Genomic DNA, 22757 nt, shown 5'->3' on the forward strand with positions numbered 1-22757 from the left:
TGAGGATCTAGATCCCAACAGCCAGTACAAATGCAAAAGTTTGTGAACATTTCTTATTTAATCTCAAAAATTCATGTCAATTCTGTACTCCATAATATGTTTGTTTTATTTGAGAAACTTAACAGGTGAGCATAGGGGAAGGGAAGGAAAAATAAGATAAAAACAGAGAGGGAGGCAAAACATAAAAGACTCGTAAATACAGAGGACAAACTGAGGGTTGATGGTGGAGAAATTGGATGATGGGCATTAAGGAGGGCACTTCTTGGGTGCTCGCTTCAGCAGCACATATACTAAAAAAAAAAGGGGGGGGGTACTTGTTGGGATGAGCACTGGGTGTTGTATGTAAGTGATGAATCACTGGATCCTATTCCTGAAGCCAAGACTATACTGTATGTTAACTAACTTGAGAATAGAAGTATATATATGTTTGTTTTAATACGAACCTGATGTCTGCAATGTTTACTTATTGGTTAAATTACACAACTTTCTCACCACCACCATACCAAGAATAATAATAATCTTGGCGCACTTGGGTGGCTTAGTCGATTAAGCGTCGGACTTCGGCTCAGGTCACGATCTCACCATCCGTGAGTTCAAGCCCTGTGTCAGGCTCTGTGCTGACAGCTGGGAGCCTGGAGCTTACTTCAGATTGTGTCTCCCTCTCTCTCTGCCTCTCTCCCACTCACACTCTCTCTCTCTCTCTCTCAAAAATAAACATTTTTTTAAAAAAAGAATAATAATCTTGGTGTAAAGTTGATACTCCAAGATTCATCATGTACCTGTGGATTTGGGTCTTTCATGGTATATCATCATGTTCTCAGGGGTTACTTGAACTTCGGGGAAAGAGGCAACAGAGCCTGGTCAGGCATTTGTCATTGTGAAGCCTAGTGCTGTGAGGACACATATCAAATAACAAGCTCTTGACAAAGGGTTTTCCTTGCAGTCTAGCATGGCCTTGACGGGTGCCAGTTTGTTCTTGTACACAAGGAAGTCACGAGGCTCAGGAAACCTCTCAGCAGCCAGTTGCTCTGGATTTCCAGAGTCTCCATGAGCGGGGAGTACTAAAGGAGAAGATTCCGATCTTTTGAGACACAAGTGCGGGGGGGACCCAGTTCTGGTTTCCCATTTTACCTTCCAACATCACCAGGGAGATTCTGGATGGGTCAGGTGGCCACCACTCAAAAAGGAACGTTCTAACTAGGCAAAGTTTCCCACAAACTTGCCCCATCATGACAGCCTTTGCCTCAGGGACCCCCTCTCTCACTCAGGCAGCCACAGACCACGTCACAACATCACTTCCCTCAATGCACAAGCTCAAGCCAGGGTAACCTTATGTAGAAGGAACCTGTGGAGGATGTGAAAAGAAATTTTCCTGATAGAACTCCAACAAAGGGGAGCAAAGACTGAGGGCAGCAGCTGAAGAGCTGTGACAGCCATCCCATAGGCTGCTCCCGGCAGTAACAGAGCATGGCAGGGACACAAAGGCAGGCCCCTTCTGAGCACACGCAGGCTCCTTGCACAGGTAGCTTGTAGAGAAACCCCCACAACTACTGAGGACACTGCCACCCAACCTTCCTGCTGTCTCTCCTTCACTCAGGGTCAGACTGGCATCACAATCTGACAGCCCCATTTGCTCCCACATGGGCATCTTCCTTCATAAAATCCTTGCACATTTAATGCTGTCTTGACATCTGTTTCTCAAAGTACCCAGTTCCTCAGAAAGTAGCTTTGGGTTCTTGGACATCACCAGCTCATGACAGGGAGTGCAATGGAATGCACCTTGCAAAGACGTGCTGAGGTCAAGAGAGGATAGGAGAAGGTGGTTTGGGGGAAATTCCTGTAGGGTGAGTGAGAAGCAAAAGGCATTCCTAACAGACAGTTGTGTGCTTTGGTGCTGCAGGGACCCCAGGAGTTCAGTAGGGCCAGAGTGAAGATGTATGCAGGAAAGTGGCACAAGATGAGGCTGGAGAATAGCAGGGTATCTCAGATGCAGGGCCAAATATCTAGGGCTTTTTCTTGCAGGCAGCAAGGAGTTTTGAAAGTTTTGAGCAACTGGATCATAGGACAACATTTGTGTTTTTAGAAAGATTAAATGGGTCGGGGCGCCTGGGTGACTCAGTCAGTTGGGCGTCCGACTTCGGCTCAGGTCATGATCTCGTGGTCCATGAGTTCGAGCCCCGTGTCAGGCTCTGTGCTGACAGCTCAGAGCCTGGAACCTGTTTCAGATTCTGTGTCTCCCTCTCTCTGACCCTCCCCGTTCATGCTCTGTCTCTCTCTGCCTCAAAAATAAATAAACGTTAAAAAAAATTAAAGAAATATTAAATGGGTCAAGAATGAAAGCCAGGTGGACAATAGGCGATAGGTCATTTGTCTTTCACACAGATTTAATGGGGAAAGAGTCTGAATATAATCATCTCTATTAATGCCACTGGATTTCACAGCCAACTAACCCTTTTATTTTACTTTCTATCATGAAACAACTTCTCAAATTAATCCTTTCTCCCCAGACCTATTCCTCTGGGAGACACAGCCAGGCTGAGGCCTCCCTTATCCTACCCACTTTCTTTTCTCTCTAACCCCCAAGAAAATTCCCATATTGGCACCAGTTTCCAGGACTCCCCAGGCCCTTTCACACACATCAGCAGCAGCATCCCTGACCTGGGAGAGCAAATGGCCCCACACCATCATCTTCTCTCATGACAGGAGGGGCAGTAGCCTCTAATCCCACCTGCCTGAGTCCCCCAAGGCCCCTCCAAGTAAGAGGGACTCTCTGGGTGTCAGTGGTTACTCCAGAGTCCAAGAAATGGGCCTTTGAGCTAAAACCAAAGAATGTGTGAACCAGGAAGTAAGCAGTGAGGGGCCAATGGGTGGAGGGATAGGGGAATAGCTTTCTATTCTCCACAAGCAGCAGGGCCCAGGCTGGAGTTAACATCAGGCTTTTCCTCTTGGTTGGCAACTTGGGGTATTTCTTCAACGTCCAAGACACTCAGTAAATATATTCCAGAGGCAGAGAGAAATAGTTGGGGGTCAGTTTATTCACTCAGCATGGGCTCTGGCAGTTTTCAAATGGCTGTCGATCTCCAGAGGAATATATTGTGGTTTTCCTATGCCTGAGAGCTGATAGTTATCGATAACTGACTCCGTATAACGGAAGCTGATTGAACAGACCAGTGTCTTAAGTCAGCAGTTCTCCAGGTGACCCCACTTGTAACCTGCAGCAAGAGCATCACCCTAGGAACTTGTTACAAAAACTAAATTTTGGTCTGCCGCCAGACCTAGTGAACCAGAAACTCAACACTCTGCTTTAACAAGTCACTGTTACATGCTTTGAAAATGTGGTTTTGATGCCTGGCCAAGTTGGAGAACCACTAAGTGAAAGATCTTTCTGTATGGTGAATCTGGAACCCCTGCCCCAAGGCCACCAAGAAGGAGGGGAATGTGAGGTGAATGTGAGGGGTTCCTTGCTCTACAGAGTTCTTCAGTCCCCCTTCCCCCATATTCCTGCCCTTTTCACTCCTCCCCTGAACTTCAATTTCTTCCTGGAATCCTTGGGCTTTCTGGTTCCCAAACTGGAATTTCCTCACTGACCTGACTTTAGATCTTCCTTCCCCACAGCCACCCAGCCCCTGAAACCCTTAACTTCTCAGAAATTTTGGAGTCCCGAGTTCCCAGTCCCCAACCCCCTTGGCCCTGCCTTCAGCCCTCGCAACCTGTCACCTGCCCACCCATCTCCTTCCAGGCCTGCAGGACCCTGCGCCCCTCCCCAATCCGGCAGGCAGCTCAGGCCTCCTCACCATCAGGCCCCACAAGCAGCAGCGGCTGAGCATTTTTGCCCTTGTCGTGCCAGCACACGTCAAAGAAGGGGTACACAGGCCCCGGCAGGCGCTCGTGGAAAGCAAAGAGCTGCTCGAGGGCGTCAGCGTTGCTAGCATCATAAAAGGAGAGGATGCCATCGCCAAAGCTCAGGTAGATCCCAATGCGCAAAGGCCGCCTCTCCGGGGTGCGCAGCGCGCGCGGTTCCTTGGCTTCGACATGCGCCTCCAGGATCTTGCCTTCGCGTAGCCCCAGCAGCCAGAGGCCCTGCGAGGGCACAGCGTGCAGCCGGCCTCGGCGGCTGGCCTGGGCCAAGATCACGCCTAGTGCCCAGCGTGGCTTATCGCCCACTTCCACTTCCCAGTAGTGCTCGCCATCAGACAGCAGCTGGTGTGCCACCACCGCCACGGCCTTGTCGAACTGGCACGGGTCCTCTCCGGCCGGGGGCGCCTTCTGGTCCAAGCACTCCACGCGGCGGCCGGAGGGAGACACCACCAAGCTCGGGTGGGCTGTGCTCGGGTCAAAGGTCAGTTCCTTCATAGCTGCCAGGGGAAGAGTGGTCAGACCCCTACATGTTTGCCTCCTGTGAGCTTCTCCCAACCAATTTAGGGGCCTGTCTGCTCTAATCCCCCCAATATCTTTGGTTAGTGAGCCCCTTCCTCTCTGCTTCTGGCCTGGGCCAAAGACTGTACCTCTCTGAGCTTCAGTCTGCTCAGCTGAAAAACAAAGCCATAACTGACTTCCTCCACAGTAGGAAGGCATTTAAGTCAGTATGTGGATGCAAGGCATTTAAGTCAGTATCTGAGGCCCAGGTCACAAAGCAGGAGAGAGTCAGGAAGCCTGGTCCTAGGTCAGTCCCCACCTCACCCAGCTGTGTGACTTCAGTCAGTCTTGAGCCAGTCTCTGGGCCTTAGTCTTGCCTTGGATAAAACAGAACCCGCCTCCATTCCCACTTCCCCTCAAGGCAGTTAGGGCTGAACCAGCCATGTATATGAGTCCTGGAGTTCTACAATCTATGGCACCTCACAGCAATCTGGCTCTCACGGAAAGGAGGCAGAGAGCCCTTGGGCCTCCCCAGCCACAGGCCACCAGAGTCAGTGTCTGGCCCTAGCCAGTCCCCCAGGGTGCCAGCAATGCAGATCCTCAGCCTCCAACTAGCAGGGATTATCATCTCCACTGTCCAGAAGGGGCAGGAACTGACCAGGGATCACCAAGGCTCAACCCCCAGCCCTAGCCTCCCCTCCTTGCCAGCAGCAGCAGCTTTTTAGTAGGCAGAGTCCTCCCCATGTCAGTCACCCACCCATAAACCCCATGCCCTCAAAGTTCTTTCTCTGAGCACATGTTACAAGGGTTCAGGGGAAACCCCAGAAGTAACGGGGCAATGGGTACCTTCTTTGATGACTTCCCCAAGTTGGGACTGAGGCTTCTCTGTGTGTAGCTGGAGCCTCCCCTCAACCACACAGTTACAAACAGAAACCCGGAGATAGCACCTCCCAGTACCTGGCATCAGAGCCCGGAACATCTTCCTCCACACCTGGAATTTGAAGTCGTCTGAGATGACAGGAAGCTGGATGTCCAGCCGGGCAGGCGGTGGTGATTCTGCCAGGATCTTCTGTAGCCTGGAGCGGGGAGGGAAAGGTGGGGGGAGGTGTCTGTGGGGGGACTTCCTGGAGGAGGCATGGGGTGGGGGTGGGGGGGACAAGAGATGTTATCCCAAAGAGAGGAGGACAGGGGCCATGGTGTGGAGTCCCAGGATCTCTCCTGCATCATACCCTGCCCTAACACTCTGTCAGAGTTTCAGTTTGGAAAGACAAAAATGTTCTGGAGAGAGGTGGTGGCAACATACTTAATGCCGCTGAAACTAAAATGTACACTAAAAAGAAAAAATAGTTAAAATGGAAAATTTTATATCATGCATATTATACCATAATTTTTTTTTTAAGAAGAACCTTTTGTTGGGATAAGGTCCACACTCCTCAGCCCTTCAGTCTGCTCCTATCTACCACACCGACTTTGTCTTCTCTCCCTCTTACCAGTCTTGTCACCTGCTGTTCCCTCTGCCTGTAGCACCTCTTCCCCCAGCTCTTCACCTCTCCTTGTCATTCCTCCAGTGGCCCATCAAATGTGCACTCTACTGGGAAGCCTGCCCCGGCCACCCCTTTCCTGCCACACAGCACTAAGCTGTGTCCCTGCCCACATCTGTCCCCAGCGCCAGTCTGGGAGGTGCCTGAGGAGAAGGACCAGGTCAGGTTCCTTTCTGTGCTCAACGCAAATGCAGGGAGATCAAGGTGGACAGAATGGAGGTGTGTGAGCTTCCTGTGGTTAGAGGGTGGGCCGGCCAGTGTCCCTGAAGACTAGGGCAATTTGGGAAAAGGGGAAGGGCCAAGTTGGTCTCACCTGCTGGTCACCAGGCAGTATTTCTAGAAAGAGAGAAAAAGAGAATGGAGGTGAAGCAGGCAGGGGAGACACTGGGGACTTACGAGAATGGGTGGACCAGCAGGAATGCTGAGTGTGGTGTCAGGAAGACTCAGAAAAGCCCAAAGAAACCCAGAATTCAAAGCCAACCTTAGCCCTTTACCTCTGTGTGAATTAAAAAAATGTACCCCGCCTTCTTCAAGAAACCAATTCCCGGGCGCCTGAGTGGCTCAGTTGGTTAGGCGACCAACTTCGGCTCAGGTCATGATCTCACAATTCGTGAGTTTGAGCCCCGCGTCGAGCTCTGTGCTGACAGCTCAGAGACTGGAGCTTGCTTCAGATTCTGTGTCTCCCTCTCTTTCTGTGCCCCCTATCTCTCTCTCTCTCTCTCTCTCTCTCTCTCTCTCTCTCTCTCTCAAAAATAAATAAACATTAAAAATTTTAAAAAAGAAGAAACCGATTCCACCTGGTAGAAGATTGTCCAAATAAATACACAAACCTCCAATGTCTATGACAGGAATGGTGCCCACTAAGATTCAGTGTCTGTGCAGCATCTAGCCTAAACAACCATAACAGCAGTCCTGGGGCCCACCCCTCCTTGATGCATGACCCTGACTCTGTCCCTGTCCCTCTCTGGGTCCTGAACTCTGGTTGAGAGGCAGAAAGGGAAGGTCATCCAGTGCTCACCATGAGGAACTCAGTCTGTGGCTTGTCCGCCACCTCCTCCAGCACCTTCTCCATCTGCCGTAACTGCTCCAGGTAGGAGTTCAGGCTCCCCAGCTCCCGCCGCAAGGCAACCCCTGCCTCACCCCGCACGCGCTCTGCCTCACGCTCCAAGGAGCCCTCCAGTGCGGCCAGGAACACCCGCATCTTGCCCAGCTGCTCCCCGACGGCCCCCCGGAACTGGCGCACCATCTCCTGTGGGAGCGGACAGGCAAAATCCGTTGGCTGGGACCCCCAGCCTGGATGCCCAGTCCCCGGGGTCTGCCATGCTGAGCCCCTCACCTCCACCTCCAACAGCTGATGTTCCAGCACAGCCACACTCTTCTCCTTGCGCATACACGCCTCCTGCAACTGCATCTTCTGCTGTGGCAGCTGCGTCTGGGGGGGATGAGGCAGAAAGGAGCGATGCTGCTGTCGCCCCCCCCCCCACCAAACCCTCACCTCCCACCCTAAACCTGCCATCTCTGGCTCAGCCTCAATGCCAGCTCCTCCTCCAGCCAGGCTAACATCTTACCATTCCCCAAACTCATGTGCAGATCTTGCCAATGTCTAGAATGCTTACCCTCCCATTGTGTATTTAAGGGAGTCCCCCATGGCCTGGCCTTCCCTGATCCCACCCCTCAGCAGTCAGCACCCCTAGCACAGGTCTTTGTGAGAGTGCAAACACAAATGTGGGGTCCTCCACCAAACAGGGGTACAGTGGTGGCACACAGCAGGCTTCACAGGGTGAGTGTAGGTTGTATGAAGAAGAAATACGGCCTCCCCCTCTCCCTGGGCTTTACCCTATCCTTAAAAGCAGAACATTAGCAAAACACACCAATCGGCCTTCCTGCACACCTGAGGGCTGTGGCAATTTAATAAAAATGTCTGCTGCGTTGGGGCACCTGGCTGTCTCAGTCAATAGATCATGAGACTCTTGGATCTCCAGGGTCGTGAGGTCCAGCCCCACCTTGGGGGATAAATGTTACCAAAAAAAAAAAAAAAAGTCTGCTGTATCAGCCAATTAAACACATCTGTAGGTCTGTCAGTTGGTGAGTGCTGAAACGCAAGTGTAGGGAAACTCCTAATAGCTCCAGCCAAAGTCACTCTTCTCCACAAGGAGAATCTGATGGCTCCAGTCCTGCTTCCATGGCTTCCAGCCTCAGTTTCCTCTTTTGCAGAATGTGAGCAGTCACCCTCACCTCACCTGTGGTTATGACAAATTGGCGGCCTTCTCCCCACTCCCCCTAAGGGAAACTGAGAGACTTTCTAGGCTCTATCTGCGCATGAGTCCACGGCTGGCGGTAGCCCCAGGATTGGACCATGGAGACCATGGTCACCTGGCCAGGCGCCAGGTCCGTCTCCTTCCTGGGACGCCCTCCTGGGCAACGGCCCTGCCTGCACAGGACAGAGAGGGCCTGGTGGCTCTCAGCATGGAGCCGTCAGAGTTTCAGAGGCGGCAGGGCTAAGCCATGAGGCAGAAGTGCGACCAGAACCCCTGACTCCCGATGTGCTCAAGAAGTTCAAACTGAAGCGAGGGGAGGAGCCGCTCCCGGAAGGCTTTCAGAACATCCCGCCCGGGTCGCTGGGCTGCTGGGCCTCGACGTGCTGTGATCTCACCTACAAGCTGGACACCCTCTGCCGCGAGGACTATGAGCTCAAGGCAGTCCTGCTGCGCGACATCGGTATGCAAGAAGAGACCGCAAGGTTTCAGGGGATGGCGTGAGTCCCGGCAGATCCCATTCGACCACTCTTGAGTCCTGAGGACACATGGTCTGTGGACCCAGTCCCTCTTCGTCGCCAGGGACCCAGGCATTCAGCCATGCCCCAGCCTTCCTGTCTCCCTCCTCCTTCAGACTTCTTCCTGGCGTCCCTTCTTCAGAATTCCTGCCAGCCCCTCCACGCGGCCAGGGCATACCCTGGCAGGAATGTATCCTGCCCCACCTGCCCCTTCGAGGCTCCTGGGTCACCTGGTGCTCTGTTCCATTTCGCAGACTCTATTCTCTCTTTGCAGATCTCTCTCTCCCTCTCTCTCTTTCGACCAGATTGGGAGTTCTGGGGTTAACAGCAAAGGTGAGCCTGGATTAGGAAGGCTCCTGGGAAGAGGAAGTTCCTGCACTGATCTAGGGGACCACCAGTCAGCACTGAACAGAACTGGGCAAGGCAGGAGCTGGAAGAATGGTGAGGCTGGTTCCCTGGAGGAGTCTGGAAGCCTCGAATATCAGCCTGAGGAGGTGGTCTACCCTTTTTAGAAGTCTGGGGGCCTGGGGTGCATGAGTGGCTCAGTCAGTTAAGCGTTAGACTTCTGCTCAGGTCATGATCTCAGGTTTATGGGTTGAGTCCTGCACGAGGCACTCTACTGTCAGCACAGAGCCCGCCAGCTTCGGATACTGTGCCCACCCCCACCCTCACCCCACCCCCCCTGCTTCTCTCTCTCTCTCTCTCTGTCTGAAAAATAAACATAGGAGGAGGAGGAGGAGGAGGAGGAGGAGGAAGAGGAGGAGGAGGAGGAAGAGGAGGAGGAGGAGGAGGAAGAGGAAGTCGTCGTCGTCTGGGGACCAAACAGAATCCATGCAGTGCAATGCTGATGTTTGTGGGCAAAGATAATCCGCAGAATCCCACCCAACTCCTCATTCAGGAGAAGACAATGGCAGCTTCACTGCGGGGGAGTAAGGACCGCTGCCTGCCTCCAGAACCCGCCTCTTCCAGCTCCCCACAGCTGTCCTTTATTCTTCCACAGCCCAACATATGCTTCATGACACCTTGGGGGGCCTGTGTAGACACATACTCTCCCTCAGCTACATGCCCTCAGTTGTGGCACACGTCTGACATGGACGAACCAGCGTGAGCCTGCGTCTCTGTTTGCTAATGTCTGGGTGTCTTTTCTGGGCACCCGTGGCAATTGCAAACCTTGGGGTGCCCACAATTGTGTGTGGGCTCTGGAAGCGTTCAAGACTTCCAGCTCCATCTAGAAAAACAACCTGGTTTGGGGTCTCGGTGCCAAAGGGGGCCTGCGCACAGACCTGCGTTGCCCTCCCCGCCAGATATTGTGACCCTTAGGCCCACACAAGTTTTGCAGCTCCGAGGAGAACGTGGGCGAAGTAGCCTAGCCGCCTCAGCCGGAGGCCCCCAGCCGCCTGACCTGGCCCCAAGCCCCGCCCATCTAGTCATTTCCTCCCGGGCCTCCACCCAACTCGGCCTGGAGGCGGTGGCCCCCGCGTCTCTGGGCGCGCTCCAGTAGCTAAACCCGGAAAATCTACGTTTGGGCCGCAGCCCCTGAGCGCCTCCTCCAGGCTCCTGGCTCGGCCCCGGCAGGCTCCGCCTTCAGCTCCTCAGCCAGCATTCCCGAGCGGCCTCGCCCCGCCCGCGTCCCCCGAAACTCCAGGCGCGCAGGGCCCTGAAGCTCAGAATCCAGGTCAATGCAGTGACCTCCAGATCGGCCAAACTCCGCTCCAGCCAACAACCTCGTCCCACCGCGGTCCCCGCCACCGCCCCCCACTGCCGCCTGAGGCCTCCCGAGCCCCGCACCTTGAGGCGCGCATGGGCTTCGGCGGCGGGGAGCAGGCGGTGGCCGCGGTGCGAACCGAGCGAGGCGCACACGCCGCACACGAGCGCGCGGTCCTGCTCGCAGTAGATGCTGAGCGGGTCTAGGTGCTCCTCGCAGTGGCCCTGCGGCACCTGCGCCAGCCCCTCCACCAGGCGCGCCAGCTGCAGGTTGGTGCTGAGCGCCTGTGGCCGCGTGAGTGCCTGGCAGCACGGGCAGGGCACAGTGCCGTCCGCCGCCGGCTCCCCCGCCACGCGGCTCAGGCAGGCTCGGCAGAAGCTGTGGCCACACTCGGCCGTCACAGGCGCGTCAAACAGCTGCAGGCACAGCGGGCAGGACAGCTCCTGGTGCAGGAGACCGGGCGCGGCCGACATGACGGACCTGAGGAGAGGAGGGGTCAGTCAGGGAGGCTCCGCGGAGCCGCGAGCTAGGCCCGGCCCCAGACCCAGACAGGGGGGATCCCCAGCCTATAAAGACCCCACATCTCATACACAAAAGGACTCTAGTTCTGGGCAAGGGGGAAGAGGGACTCAGTTTCAATCCCCAAAGCAGCCTCAGCTGCATTTCTCAGCTTCAGTCCCCAAAATTGCTTCTAAGAGGGACCTTGTCTCAATCCCAGGTCCTAAACCCGAGTTCCGGTTGCAGTCTTACCCACTGTCCTTCCCTGTCTTAACCCCAGGCCTCAGCCCCAGCCCCAAATTCCCCAGAGCCCCCAGGCCCTACCATTCTTTCACTCACCTCTCCAGAACCCCCAGCCCTCCCCTCCCCCACATCTCCAGGCCTCCCGAGGACCCATAGGACTCACAGGTCTGGATGGAGATCTTGGGCAAAAAGAGACTCCCAGGAGGCCAGGTCAAGGTCAGGCCTAACCTTACAGGGAGTCAAAGCTGTGTCTGAAGACAAGCAAGGGGCAAGCCGCAAACTCAGAGCAAGGACGGGAACTCACAGGGGCAGCTAACAGTGGACACCACTGGGAAGGCACACAGTGAATAATGGACAGACCCTCCCAGACTGAGCCCTGGCCCCAGGACTATATTTAGCTGCCCTGCCCACCCCTTCCCATCACTTCTGGAAACCGTTCTAAAAGTGAGGACTGAGTGGTCAGAGGACAAGCATCACATGTCAAGGCCACCTGTCCTGGCCCATCCCACTGTCCCTTCCCCGGCTCAGCCTGGAGCCAGAAATCACAACCAGCAGGGAGGCAGGGCCTGTCATACCACAGAAAAAAAAAAAAAAAAAAACAGGAACATGTTTGGGAGGAGTCTCTCCTTTCTCCTCCACCCCCACCTCCACACTCTCTAGCCTCCCCCTTCCCTGCCTGTGGTCCCTCCCCAGTTTGTCACCCACTTACTCCCCAAGTTTATGGCTCTCCAAGATCACACTGCAGGAGGACAGGACTTCAGCCCACCGTGAAAGCTTTTCTTCCTCCAGACTTGAGGAGAAAGGCTTTTCCCTGCTGGCCTTTCCAGTGCCCAGCAGAATCCCTGGGGCAAAGCCGGCTTCCCTAAGTGCTTGGAAAATGAATGTTACAGGGACAGTTGAATAAATTAATGAACTGAATCCAGGGCCTGCAGCCGAGAAGTTGATTCTGCCCTGAGAGCTTTAGGCCTTTACATGCTTAGCCTTCGATTCTCAGTTTACGTATCATTCAGAATGAAAACCAAAGTCCTCACTGTGCCCTTCAAGGCCCTATGTTACTCTTCTCTCACCCCTCCCCACCTGCTCACTCCAGCCTTGGCCTTTGGGCTTGCTGTCCCCTCTGCCTGGAACACTCTTTCAAACCCCTGTACAGCTGGTTTCTTTCCTGTTCTGCCTCAGTTCATTACCTGGTGTCACCTTTTCAGTGAGGCTTTTCCTAACTCCTTGATTTTAAATCTCACATTTCCCTTGCCTGTTCTATTTTCCCCCATAAAATTTATTACCATCTGACAAGCAACATTTTACTTATTGGCTCTTCAAAGTCTGATTCCTCCTACTGGAGTATAAATTTTTTACACTGCTTGTCTCCAACCTAGAATAAAGTGTGTACACACTGCACGTACACAATAAATACTCAATGAATGAATAAACACACAAGCTCACTGGGTCCTTTTCTTTTGGCCTCGCAGTCACTTTCTCTCAGCTTTTCCCTGTATTTGTTCATTTCTCCCTCAATGGCATTCTGTCTTAATCTTAGTTCCTGCTTATGTTTCAGTCTTAATCTCCCCTTTGGACTCTCTTTTTGCCTCTTGGGTTTTTAATGTTCATTTTTATTAATTTTATCCCAAATGTGCACATGAGGTGTTCTTTAATAAGAGACAGAGTTATTAAATATCTCCCAGCAAGCAGTAAATGTCCTGTGCCATAGGATGATGGGATGAGAGCCAGGTCAATTTTCCCATGAGGGTAGCCAGACACCTTATAGGTGAGCAACAAGGAAGAATTCCTTTCAAGGAGTAGAAATCAACTGTTCCCCTACCCTCCTTGAAGATCTTTTTATTGCAACTCTTTGCCAAGTAAATAAATCTCCCCAGAAGCCAGGTAGATCCCTGCCCATCTCAGCTCATCTTTTGTTTGATTGTTTTTATTTACTTATTTTTAATTTCAAGAATATATTTTATTTAACCTAATGTATCCAAGATACTATCATTTGACATGTAACCAATTTGAAAATTATTAATGTGGGGCATCCTACTGACATAGACCATGCAACTCTTGATTTCAGGGTAGTGAGTATAAGCCCTATATTGGGCATAGAGCTAACTTTAAAAAAAATTTATTGGAGTGCCTGGATGGCTCAATCAGTTAAGCGTCCGACCCTTGATTTCAGCTCAGGTCATGATCTCATGGTTCATGAGTTCAAGCCCCACGTCTCTGTGCTAACAGCTTGGAGCCTGCTTGGGATTCTCTCTCTGCCCCTCCCCTACTCTGTCTCTCTCTCTCTCTCTCTCTCTCTCTCTCTCTCTCTCTCTCTCTCTCAAAAATAAATAAATTTTTAAAAAATATATTAATGAAGAGTACCTGGGTGGCTCAGTAGGTTAAGCATCTGACTTCAGCTCAGGTCATGATCTCACAGCTCATGGGTTCGAGCCCCATGTCGGGCTCTGTGCTGACAGCTCAGAGCCTGGAGACTGCTTCAGATTCTGTGCCCCCCTCTCTCTCTGTACCTTCCCCGCTCACACTCTCTCAAAAAATAAACATTAAAAAAAATTAATTAACGAAATATTTTACATTCTCTTTTTCATACTAAGTCTTTGAAATCAAGTGTGTATATTACACGTAGGGCAAATCTCATTTCAGAATAGCCTCATTTCAGGTGCTCAAGAGCCACATGTTTATAGTGGCTATCAAATGGGATAGCACAGCTCTATAATCTCAATGATCTTATAATAGATGAATATTAAATATTGTCTTATTAAGCCTTGTTGATTAACTATAGATTTGTGCTTATGTGCTTGATCAAAATCCTAGGAAAATGCAGAATTTAGGGAGAAAAAAGAACTCTGTTATTTAAGCAGGGCATTCTTGTATTTGTCACCCTACAAAAGTTTTATTTATGAACTGAAACTCCCATTCCTTTTAATAATTTGTTAAATCCCAAAGCAGTGTCCAGATAAACAATGAATTGCAGTCTCAAAAGCATAAGTAAACCTTAAATATGACAAGTCTTTGAACTTGTCTCCAAGCTCTGAGGCTCATTTTTTCTTGAATACTTGAAGTGCTTGCATGTTACATGCTGGCCCACTTAGGAACATACCCCAGGCTTCCTGGCACCTCAGAGTCTTAACCTAGGAACATTATACAGGCTATAATCATTTAGGCCTCTCAGAAAGAGATAAGTTTTATTATCTTTTGGATCATAGCAATTGACTACACAGATGACTACAGATTTTACCCTCAGGGTATTAAAAAGTCTCAAGAAGCTACCAGGGCTTTTTATGAGAATGCTGAGAAACCCAGGGAAGTTTGATTTCCCCAAACAGGGGCGGGGGGGAGGGGGGGTGGAACAAGAGCATATCTGGAGCTGGTCTCTAAAACCACAAACCACTTTACTTCCACTCAAAAGTCAAGAGGCCCCTGCATGGCTCAGTCGGTTAGGTATTCGACTCTGGCTCAGGTCATGATCACTCAGCTCGTGAGTTCAAGCCCTGCATCCGGCTCTGTGTTGACAGCTCAGAGCCTGGGGCCTGCTTCAGATTCTGGGTCTCCCTCTCTCTCTCCCCCTCCCCCATTCACACTCTGTCTCTTTCTCAAAAATAAAAATAAAAAGTCAACATACTGAATATAGATCTCACCTGGAGTTTTCAACACTGCCAGGCTGAGGCTAAAGGTTTTGGTCAATAGGAGTTGGTGCCCAGGACAAGGAGGACAGTCAACTCAATCCCTCTTCATAAATGGGCCAGATTTGACAATGTACACATTGGTTGTCTACAGCAGTTTGGAGGGTAAGAAGGGGCCAGGAACAAACAATACCTAGAGGAGGAAGAAGTAAGGACTTGTATGGCTAACCCTAAGAAGCTCTGTGAGGTCCCTGGGGCCCAGAGCTCAGAGGGGACAGATTTCAGCTTGCCCTAAGGGGGAGCTTCCCAATAGCTGAAGTCATAAATGCCATCGGAGGTAAGACCTCCTTGTATTGGATAAATGCAGAAAGAAGGCAGAAATCCCCCAATCAGGGCCAGAGCAGAAGCAGGTCCTGAATGCTGATATCACAGACTCATGCTGGGCATCCCCAGGAAGATCGCCTGCCTCTCTGGGCTCCAACACCTTCAGCCACAATATAAGGATACATAGGATAATAATACCATCCCTGTAGGGTTGTTATGAGGATTAAACCAGATATTATATTAAAACGCCAGGAACAGTATGCTGGCAGCCAGGGGCTTAGGAGGCAGTGACTACCACCACCAGGCTCAAATCTTGACTCTGCTCTTTCCTCATGTGACTTTGGGCAAGTCATTTAACCTGATTTTCTCATTTATAAAATGGGAATCATGTAAGGATTTTTATTAAGACTCTTGGATTGTTATGAAGATTCAACAAGCTAATTCATATAAAGCGCTCAGAACGATGTCAGGCCCATAGGAAATGTTCAGTAAACATTGGCTATTGATATTACAATTATTATTACTAAGTATTCCAATGAATCTTCCCTACAACCCTGTAAGGCCAATAACATCATCCCTACTCCAGAGACTGGGGGAAGTGAGGCTCAGAAACCTTAACAATGACAAAATCACGCCATTTGCAACTATATGGATGGAACTGGAGGGTATTGTGCTAAGCGAAATTAGTCAGAGAAAGACAAATATCATATGACTTCACTCATGTGAGGACTTTAAGATACAAAACAGATGAATATAAGGGAAGGGAAGCAAAAATAATATAAAAACAGGGAGGGGACAAAACATAAGAGACTCTTAAATATGGAGAACAAACAAAGGGTTACTGGGGAGGTGGTGGGAAAGGGGGTGGGCTAAATGGGTAAGGGGCAGTAAGGAATCCACTCCTGAAATCATTGTTGCACTATATGCTAACTAACTTGGATGTAAATTTTAAAAAATAAGTTAAAAAAAAAAATGACAAAATCACCTACCATGTGCCAGGCCTGTTCCAAGTACTTTACCATTCTTAATCCATTTATAACCTCATAACTTCATTTATAACCTTGCAACACCCCAGCATTGTTCCTATTTTACAAGGAGGCAATGAGGCACAAGATTAATAATGTTCTAGCAGTCTATGGTCCTTCTGGCTGCAGAAGAAGCAATCTGGTTCCAGCAATCAAAGGTCACTTTTGGGGGGGGGGGGGGGGGAGCACACCCAGGAGGCACCTTACCAGTACCAATAGCTCTGGCTCTAGTCCAGGGGGCAAGGGTGGGCCTGAGGTAAGACCTGGAGGTTCTTTCCTGCCAGAGATCAAAGCTCAGAGCTCTCTTTGAGCACTTCCCCCAGAAAAGGAGGTATTGAGGGAGAAGAGATTATCATGGCTTCCCAGAGAAATCCTCACCTATTCCTCACCTCCCCAGATGGAAATCACCCTGACAAGTAGGCTCTGCCTTTATCTCCGTGGGGGACCCTGGCCAAGTCATTGCCCTACTTCAGGGTCCCGATTCCCTATGGGCTGATGAGGTGAATGCATTAATGTTACAGATCGCAGACCTCAGAGAGGGGCTGTGACCTCCCTAAGTCACACAGCTAAGAGAGGATCTGGGAATTGAATCTGAGTGGGTCTGACACCACTCATTTCCTGCTTTTCCCACTATTCCACAATCTTTTGAATGTACTAGTTCTAGAGCTTTCTGCAAAAAGGAGGAAGTTAATATCATTATTATAACATCTGCCCTCCATATTTGTGGACAGTCCAAAGGAGGAATAAATTTCCATATACATAATCTCTCCAAGCCATTTATCAATTTTTGAGGAGAGTGAGACTTTTAGGACTTTTAGGTGGTTGGAATTTGGGCCTATGGGTCAGATGGTTCAATCTGTGTTTCCTCGTTTACTACCACTGTCAGCTTCCAGAGTAATTTTATTATTTCTTAATTCTTAAATTTTAATTAATTAATTTCTTAATTAAAATTTCTAAATTAAAAAATTAATTTCTTAAATTTTATTATTTCTTGGAAAAAGTGACTACTCTGAAAAATTCAGTTTTCTCCTCCGTAAAGCAGGATAAATACACACAGCTCACAGGGCTGTTTGGAGGTTTAAATGAGATCATGTATGTTAAGTGCTTAGCACAATGCCTAGAACATAGTAAATTCCAAAGAATGGAAGTTGTTATTACAATTATTACTGCCTCCCACCAGCACTTACCATGTGGTTGTACATCTAGTAGATGCTTAATACATCTTAGAGTAAAATAGATTCTCCAAAAACTTTGTTCCTTTCTGAGTTCACATCCACCTGCCAAAAAGTGTCCTTATTCTCACTGAGCTCCAGCCTGAAACCACTGGAAGGAGCGAGACTTCCAGTTCTAGGAGAGGAATAGTTGTTTTTCCAGCCCCTCCTCTCCTTCCCTATGACATCACACCAAAAGGCTAACACTTGCTCTGAGACGTTGGGTGAAAATCACAGCCTGGATCTTCTGTGTCCCAGTCAGAATGTGTGTGCAAGCAAAAACATGACTGGGGTTGGACACCAAGAACAAGCTGGGCTCAAAAGGGTCCTGGGTAGTCACATGTAGGAACAAGGGAAGGACAAAATGTCACACCACCATGACACACATCCTCAATCTGATCACCTCCAAAAAAGCCAATTGTGAGAAGCCCACCCTCTACTCCTAGTCACAACTCATACTCCCCCAGAAGCAATTTCCTGCAGCCACACAGTTTCCATTGAAATATGTTACATGGAGGGGGCACCTGGGTGGCTCAGTCAGTTAAGGTCTGACTTCAGCTCAGGTCATGATCTCAAGGTTCATGAGTCTGAGCCCTGCATGGGGCTCTCTCTGCTGTCAACGCAGAGCCTGCTTCGGATCCTCTGTGTCCCTCTCTATCTGCCCCTCCCCATCCCTGGGCTCACCTGCACACTCTCTCTCTCAAAAATAAAATAAACACTAAAAAAAAAAAAAAAAAAAAGGAATATGTTACATTAAGTTTACTTAAAGCCAAGGCCATCCCATCCAAACAGGGGTTTAAGAGATACAGTCAAATGGCCATGTGGTCAAGAGGATCCCTGCTCTATGTAGGGGTTGAATCAGACAATCGTTTTTAAAATTCCATGGTTCAAAAATCCAAAGCATTAAAGATTCTAACAAATGTGAAAGGAGCAGGTTTCTATGATTCTAGATTCCAGAATTCTTTTGTCATTCTATAAAAGCGTATAATGGCTAGAACTATGCCAAGCCCTGTGGTAGGTACCAGGGACCACAGAGGGTCCTCAAGGAGCTCTCACTCTGGTGGAAAAACAGAGTGAACAGACACACTGTATGATAAAGGCATCATAAAGGCATCCTGCAGATGCGTAAAGGAATAATTAGTTTTGTGCAGAGACGACAGAAAAAACAGGGAAGAGTAGATAGAGGACAAATTCAGAAGCTAGACAGACAAGCTATATGATCCCCTCAGCTATATGACTTTGGGCAAGTCCTTTGACCTCTCTGAGCTTCAGTCTTCTCACCTGTAAAATGGAGCTACTAGCCCCTGTCCCAAGGGGATTGTTGTCAGGATTAGAAATAACGTATGATCACAACCTAAAGCGGTTCTCAAAATTTTATTATTTCTTTGAAAAAGTGACCACTGATGAATGTTGGGACAAGCAGGAACTCATCAAGCAGACCAGATGGGAAAAGAGGCCAAGCAGAGAACAGGTGCTGCATGTGGAGAGAAGTCCAGAGGCCAAAAAGATAGAAGGTACAGCTGAGGAGGTTAGCAAGGGTCTTGAAGGCCAAGCTGAGGAGCTTGGACTTGATTCTGAGGACACTAGGGAGTCACAGAGTTCTGAGCAAGAGGGGTAAGATCAGTGTGTAGGCTGGGAAGATGTAGCCTTTGGGCCACAGTGTACAAAATGAGTTGGAGGGGCACCTAGGTAACTCAGTCGGTCAAGCCTCCAACTCTGACTCTTGATTTCAACTCAGGTCATGATCTCACAGTCCTGAGATCAAGCCCCAAATAGGGCTCCTCATTGAGCATGGTGCCTGTTTGGGATTCTCTCTCTCCCTCTATCTGCCCCTCCCCCACTCTCTCCCATGCTCGTACTCTCAAAATAAACATTTTTTAAAAATGAGTTGGATATTCTGAAAAGATAAAGACCAGTGAGGAAGAACAATAATAAACAGCCATAAGTCAGGTGGCTCAGTCAGACTCTTGATTTTGACTCAGGTCATGACCTCACTACTCGTGAGATGGAGCCCCATGCTGCATTGAGGAACCTGCTTGGGATTGTCTCTCTCCCTCTCTCTCTGCCCGTCCCCTGCTCACTTTGCTCACTTCCTCTCTCCCTCTCAAAATAAATAAAATTAAACTTTAAAAAATAACAAATAGGGGCAACTGAGTGGTTCAGTCATTTAAGCATCTGACTTCAGGTCATGATCTCGTGGCTTATGGGTTCTAGCTTCATGTCGGGTTCTGTGCTGACCACTCGAAGCCTGGAGCCTGCTTCAGATTCTGTGTCTCCCTCTCCCTCTGCCCCTCCCCCATTAACACTCTATCTCCCTCTCTCTCTCTCTCAAAAATAAATATTTAAAAAATACAATACAATAAATAAAATAAACAGCCATCAGCCAAGGAACACTGGCTATTGGGCCACAAGTGCCAGCCATGGCACATAATAATGGCACATAATACACCCAGACCATGTGAGTGCAACATGCACAAGGATGGAGAATGGACCCTGCTACTGTGCTGGAAGGTCTTGAACACAACGTGTTGCAGGTAACAATGGCCTCATTTATCCCTTCATTCAGCGAGTCATCACTGAGCATCTACTAGGTACTCTTGATGCTGGGGATTCGGCAATGAACAAGACAGACAAGGTCCCTGACCTCACTGAGCTCACATTCTGATGGGGAGATGGATGTCCAATAAATGAATAAATGTACATGTCAGGGTCACATCAGTAAAAGGAAAGGTGATTGTTACAACCCAATTGAAATGGAAAAATGAAGGATTCCAACATCCACCTAAGAAGGAGAGCCAGGATTCAAACTAGGAACTGTACAGCTTCAAGTCCATGGTCTTTTAGCTCCTAGCAGCTGCCTCCCTTTGAACATTTAGATGCAAAGCACACCCTCCAGTTACCAGTATCCTCCTTTTAGCCACAAGGCCCTTCATTCATTACTGATTCCACAAAGATTTATCGAACAACCATCATAGGCCAAGCGCTGTCTTAGACGCTGTGGATATAAGTGTCTGCACAAGCATGATTTACAGACTGGCAAAGAAGACTGATGCTAAACAAATCCACATAATTACAATTTAGTCACAATTGCTATGAGAGCAGGTGTTATGAACTAGTCTGGGAGGGATTCCAAACCTGGCCTTCCAGAGGAAGTGACATTTAACTGGAGTCCTAAAGTCTCAAGAATTTATAAGGCAAAGAGTGAAGGAAGAGACTTCCAGAGACAGGGAACAACACATAAAAGGCTTGTAGAAGCAAAGGAGTCTGGCACATTTGAAGAACTGAGGGGCCAATATGGTTGAAACTCAGAGATAGAGGGAGAGCAGGGTGTGACACAAGACAAGGCTAGTGAGGTCTGCGGGCACCAGACCAGAAGGGCCTTCCCAGACACAGTAAAGGCAACTTAAAGATTTGGGGCATAGCTTGGGCTCCAATGCCTATCCATGCCACCTTTCATTTGCTCTTCTAGATCAAGCCCCCTGGGCCCAGAGTGGCTCTCCACCTATGACTTTCCCTCATGAATTTTCTCAACTATTCATCACAAGTGTCTCATCATCACTTCCCTAGAAATTCAGCTCCTGAGACCAAATCCTGGCTGCCCCAGCATTTGGCAAGGTTTGAGAGGCCATCAGGTAGCCCATGTTACGCTGGAATACTAAGTGGATGCGTGTTATCCCATTTTACAGATAAGGAAACTGAGGCACATACAGAAAGAGCACACACAGCTATTCTCTACCCCTTTTTTTACATCTCATTTCTCCCCAGCATGTGGGATTTGGTAAGCTACATGGTTCTGGATGTTAGGGTTCTATGATTCTAAAGATTCTATGACACGTAAGAGAGGATGTTAAGATTCAGGGAAACGTGGAGATTTTAGCGTTCTAGAATTCCAAGATTCTAAGACTTGGTGCTTCAAAAACCCAGGTTCCTGGTCGGTGCTAGCTACTGCAAACCTGGAGATGCAGGCGCTACCCCATGAGCCCCTCTCTTTGCCAGTCTCCGGGGTCTCACCTCGCGAATCAGCTGGAGGATGCGATCCTGACGCCCCCCAATGGCCAGGCTACAGTCTGCAGGCCTTGGTGTGTAGGAACCAATGGGGTAGTCCGGCACTCTGTGCCCCAGGGTATCGGGCTGGGGCAAAGGCGGTTATTGGGAGAAGGCGGGGAGTTCCAGGTCCCGCCCCGGAGCAGACTTCCTGGTCCGCAGACAATCCAGGAGAGCGACTGCAGCAGGGGACCCGGGAGCCATGGGGTGCACTCGCGACGCCATCCTGGAAGCACTGGAGAACCTGACTGCAGAGGAGTTCAAGAAGTTCAAGCTGAAGCTGCTTTCAGTGCCCCTGCGCGAAGGCTATGGGCGCATCCCGCGGGGGCCCCTGCTGTCCATGGACGCCATGGACCTCACAGACAAGCTGGTCTCTTCCTATCTGGAAGAGTACGGCGCAGAGCTCACGGCGCTTGTGCTGCGCGACATTGGCATGAAAGAGCTATCAGAGCGGCTGCAGCAGATCACGCGCAAAGGTGAGCACTCTCCCTCCACGCTCTGGAGGGGCCCCAATCGCTGGGCCTCCTACATGCCCACACTACACCACCCCCACTCGAACGTTTGCCCCTTTGGGTTCTTTCGCTTTCTGTTCCTCCTACGGACTAAAATTGCAAAAACTCCTCCTCCTGACGACCTGTGCTTGGCCCTGATCTTGGCTTCTTGACCAAGGGGCCCCTGCCAGAGACTGGAGATAAGGTAGGAGGCAAAGGGGACCACTTGACTATTTCCTTACAGACCAGGCAGCCGCACCTGCTGGGATCCAGGATTCTCACCTGAAGGCAGCCAAGCCAGGTGAGGCCTCCACACCCAACCTTTCCAGCCACACCCAACCTTTCCAGCCACACCCCACCACACACCCCACCCCTGCAGGCCTGCAGCTGTATCCCACAGCCAGGAACACTGAAGAAGGCTGGGCCCTACCCTTCCCACTCACCTACATGCCCCTTTGGCCACCTCTGGTGGGAGGGGGTTCAGGGGAGGGAGAGATCAACAAAACAGGCCCCAGTATCTGCCCTGGGAACTGGCTCATCTTTTTTCCTCCATCCTGCCCCCAGCAATGCACTTTGTGGACCAGCACCGGATGGCCCTTATCACACGGGTCACAGATGTGGACGGGGTGCTGGATGCCCTGTACGGAAAGGTCCTGACAGAGGAGCTGTACCAGGCAGTGCGAGCAGAGCCCACCAATGCACTGAAGATGAGGAAACTCTTCAGCTTCACTCCAGCCTGGAACGTGACCTGCAAAGATCTGCTCCTTCAGGCTCTGAGGGACACCCAGCCCTACCTGGTGCTTGACCTGGAGCAAAGCTGAGGTATCTTCGCCAGCAGTGGCCCCATGTACAACCCCTGGCAGTTCCAGCCAACTTACCCCATATGATTTTTCTTATCCATAATAGAGGAAAATCCAGCTTGTACTTGT

At 50.1% G+C, this 22757-nt stretch overlaps 2 protein-coding genes across 4 annotated transcripts; one reads left to right on the forward strand and one right to left on the reverse strand.

Moving 5' to 3' along the window:
• Positions 1-80: 80 nt before the first annotated feature.
• On the reverse strand, positions 81-21453 carry TRIM72 (tripartite motif containing 72). 3 transcript variants are annotated; one of them, XM_058711745.1, is made up of 7 exons: positions 21305-21453; positions 10459-10855; positions 7234-7329; positions 6916-7146; positions 6211-6233; positions 5314-5432; positions 81-4355 (listed from the first exon to the last, which is right to left on the reverse strand). In XM_058711745.1, exons 2-7 carry the CDS (start codon positions 10846-10848, stop codon positions 3781-3783), a joined length of 1434 nt encoding a protein of 477 aa, XP_058567728.1. In that variant the 5' UTR covers positions 10849-10855; positions 21305-21453; the 3' UTR covers positions 81-3780. The 3 variants fall into 3 exon arrangements, with proteins under 3 accessions (XP_058567728.1, XP_058567725.1, XP_058567726.1); XM_058711742.1 differs by lacking the exon at positions 21305-21453 and adding an exon at positions 11280-11545; XM_058711743.1 differs by lacking the exon at positions 21305-21453 and adding an exon at positions 11421-11542.
• LOC131501497 (apoptosis-associated speck-like protein containing a CARD) lies at positions 21449-22752 on the forward strand. Its single transcript, XM_058711746.1, has 3 exons — positions 21449-21813; positions 22073-22129; positions 22393-22752. Exons 1-3 carry the CDS (start codon positions 21540-21542, stop codon positions 22647-22649), a joined length of 588 nt encoding a protein of 195 aa, XP_058567729.1. The 5' UTR covers positions 21449-21539; the 3' UTR covers positions 22650-22752.
• The last annotated feature ends 5 nt before the right edge of the window (positions 22753-22757 follow it).

Source organism: Neofelis nebulosa, chromosome 18, assembly GCF_028018385.1.
Source record: "Neofelis nebulosa isolate mNeoNeb1 chromosome 18, mNeoNeb1.pri, whole genome shotgun sequence".
In the NCBI taxonomy this organism is placed as follows: Eukaryota; Metazoa; Chordata; class Mammalia; order Carnivora; family Felidae; genus Neofelis; species Neofelis nebulosa.

Excerpts from the sequence above, each read along its gene's own strand:
- TRIM72 (XM_058711745.1), bottom strand. The coding sequence starts at position 10,848 with ATGTCGGCCGCGCCCGGTCTCCTGCACCAGGAGCTGTCCTGCCCGCTG. Across the intron at positions 7,147-7,233 it reads ATCAGCTGTTGGAGGTGGAG|GAGATGGTGCGCCAGTTCCG; the intron begins GTGAGGGGCTCA and ends CCGCTCCCACAG. Across the intron at positions 4,356-5,313 it reads GTTCCGGGCTCTGATGCCAG|CTATGAAGGAACTGACCTTT; the intron begins GTACTGGGAGGT and ends TTCCCCTGGCAG.
- LOC131501497 (XM_058711746.1), top strand. The coding sequence starts at position 21,540 with ATGGGGTGCACTCGCGACGCCATCCTGGAAGCACTGGAGAACCTGACT. Across the intron at positions 21,814-22,072 it reads GCAGCAGATCACGCGCAAAG|ACCAGGCAGCCGCACCTGCT; the intron begins GTGAGCACTCTC and ends ATTTCCTTACAG. Across the intron at positions 22,130-22,392 it reads CCTGAAGGCAGCCAAGCCAG|CAATGCACTTTGTGGACCAG; the intron begins GTGAGGCCTCCA and ends TCCTGCCCCCAG.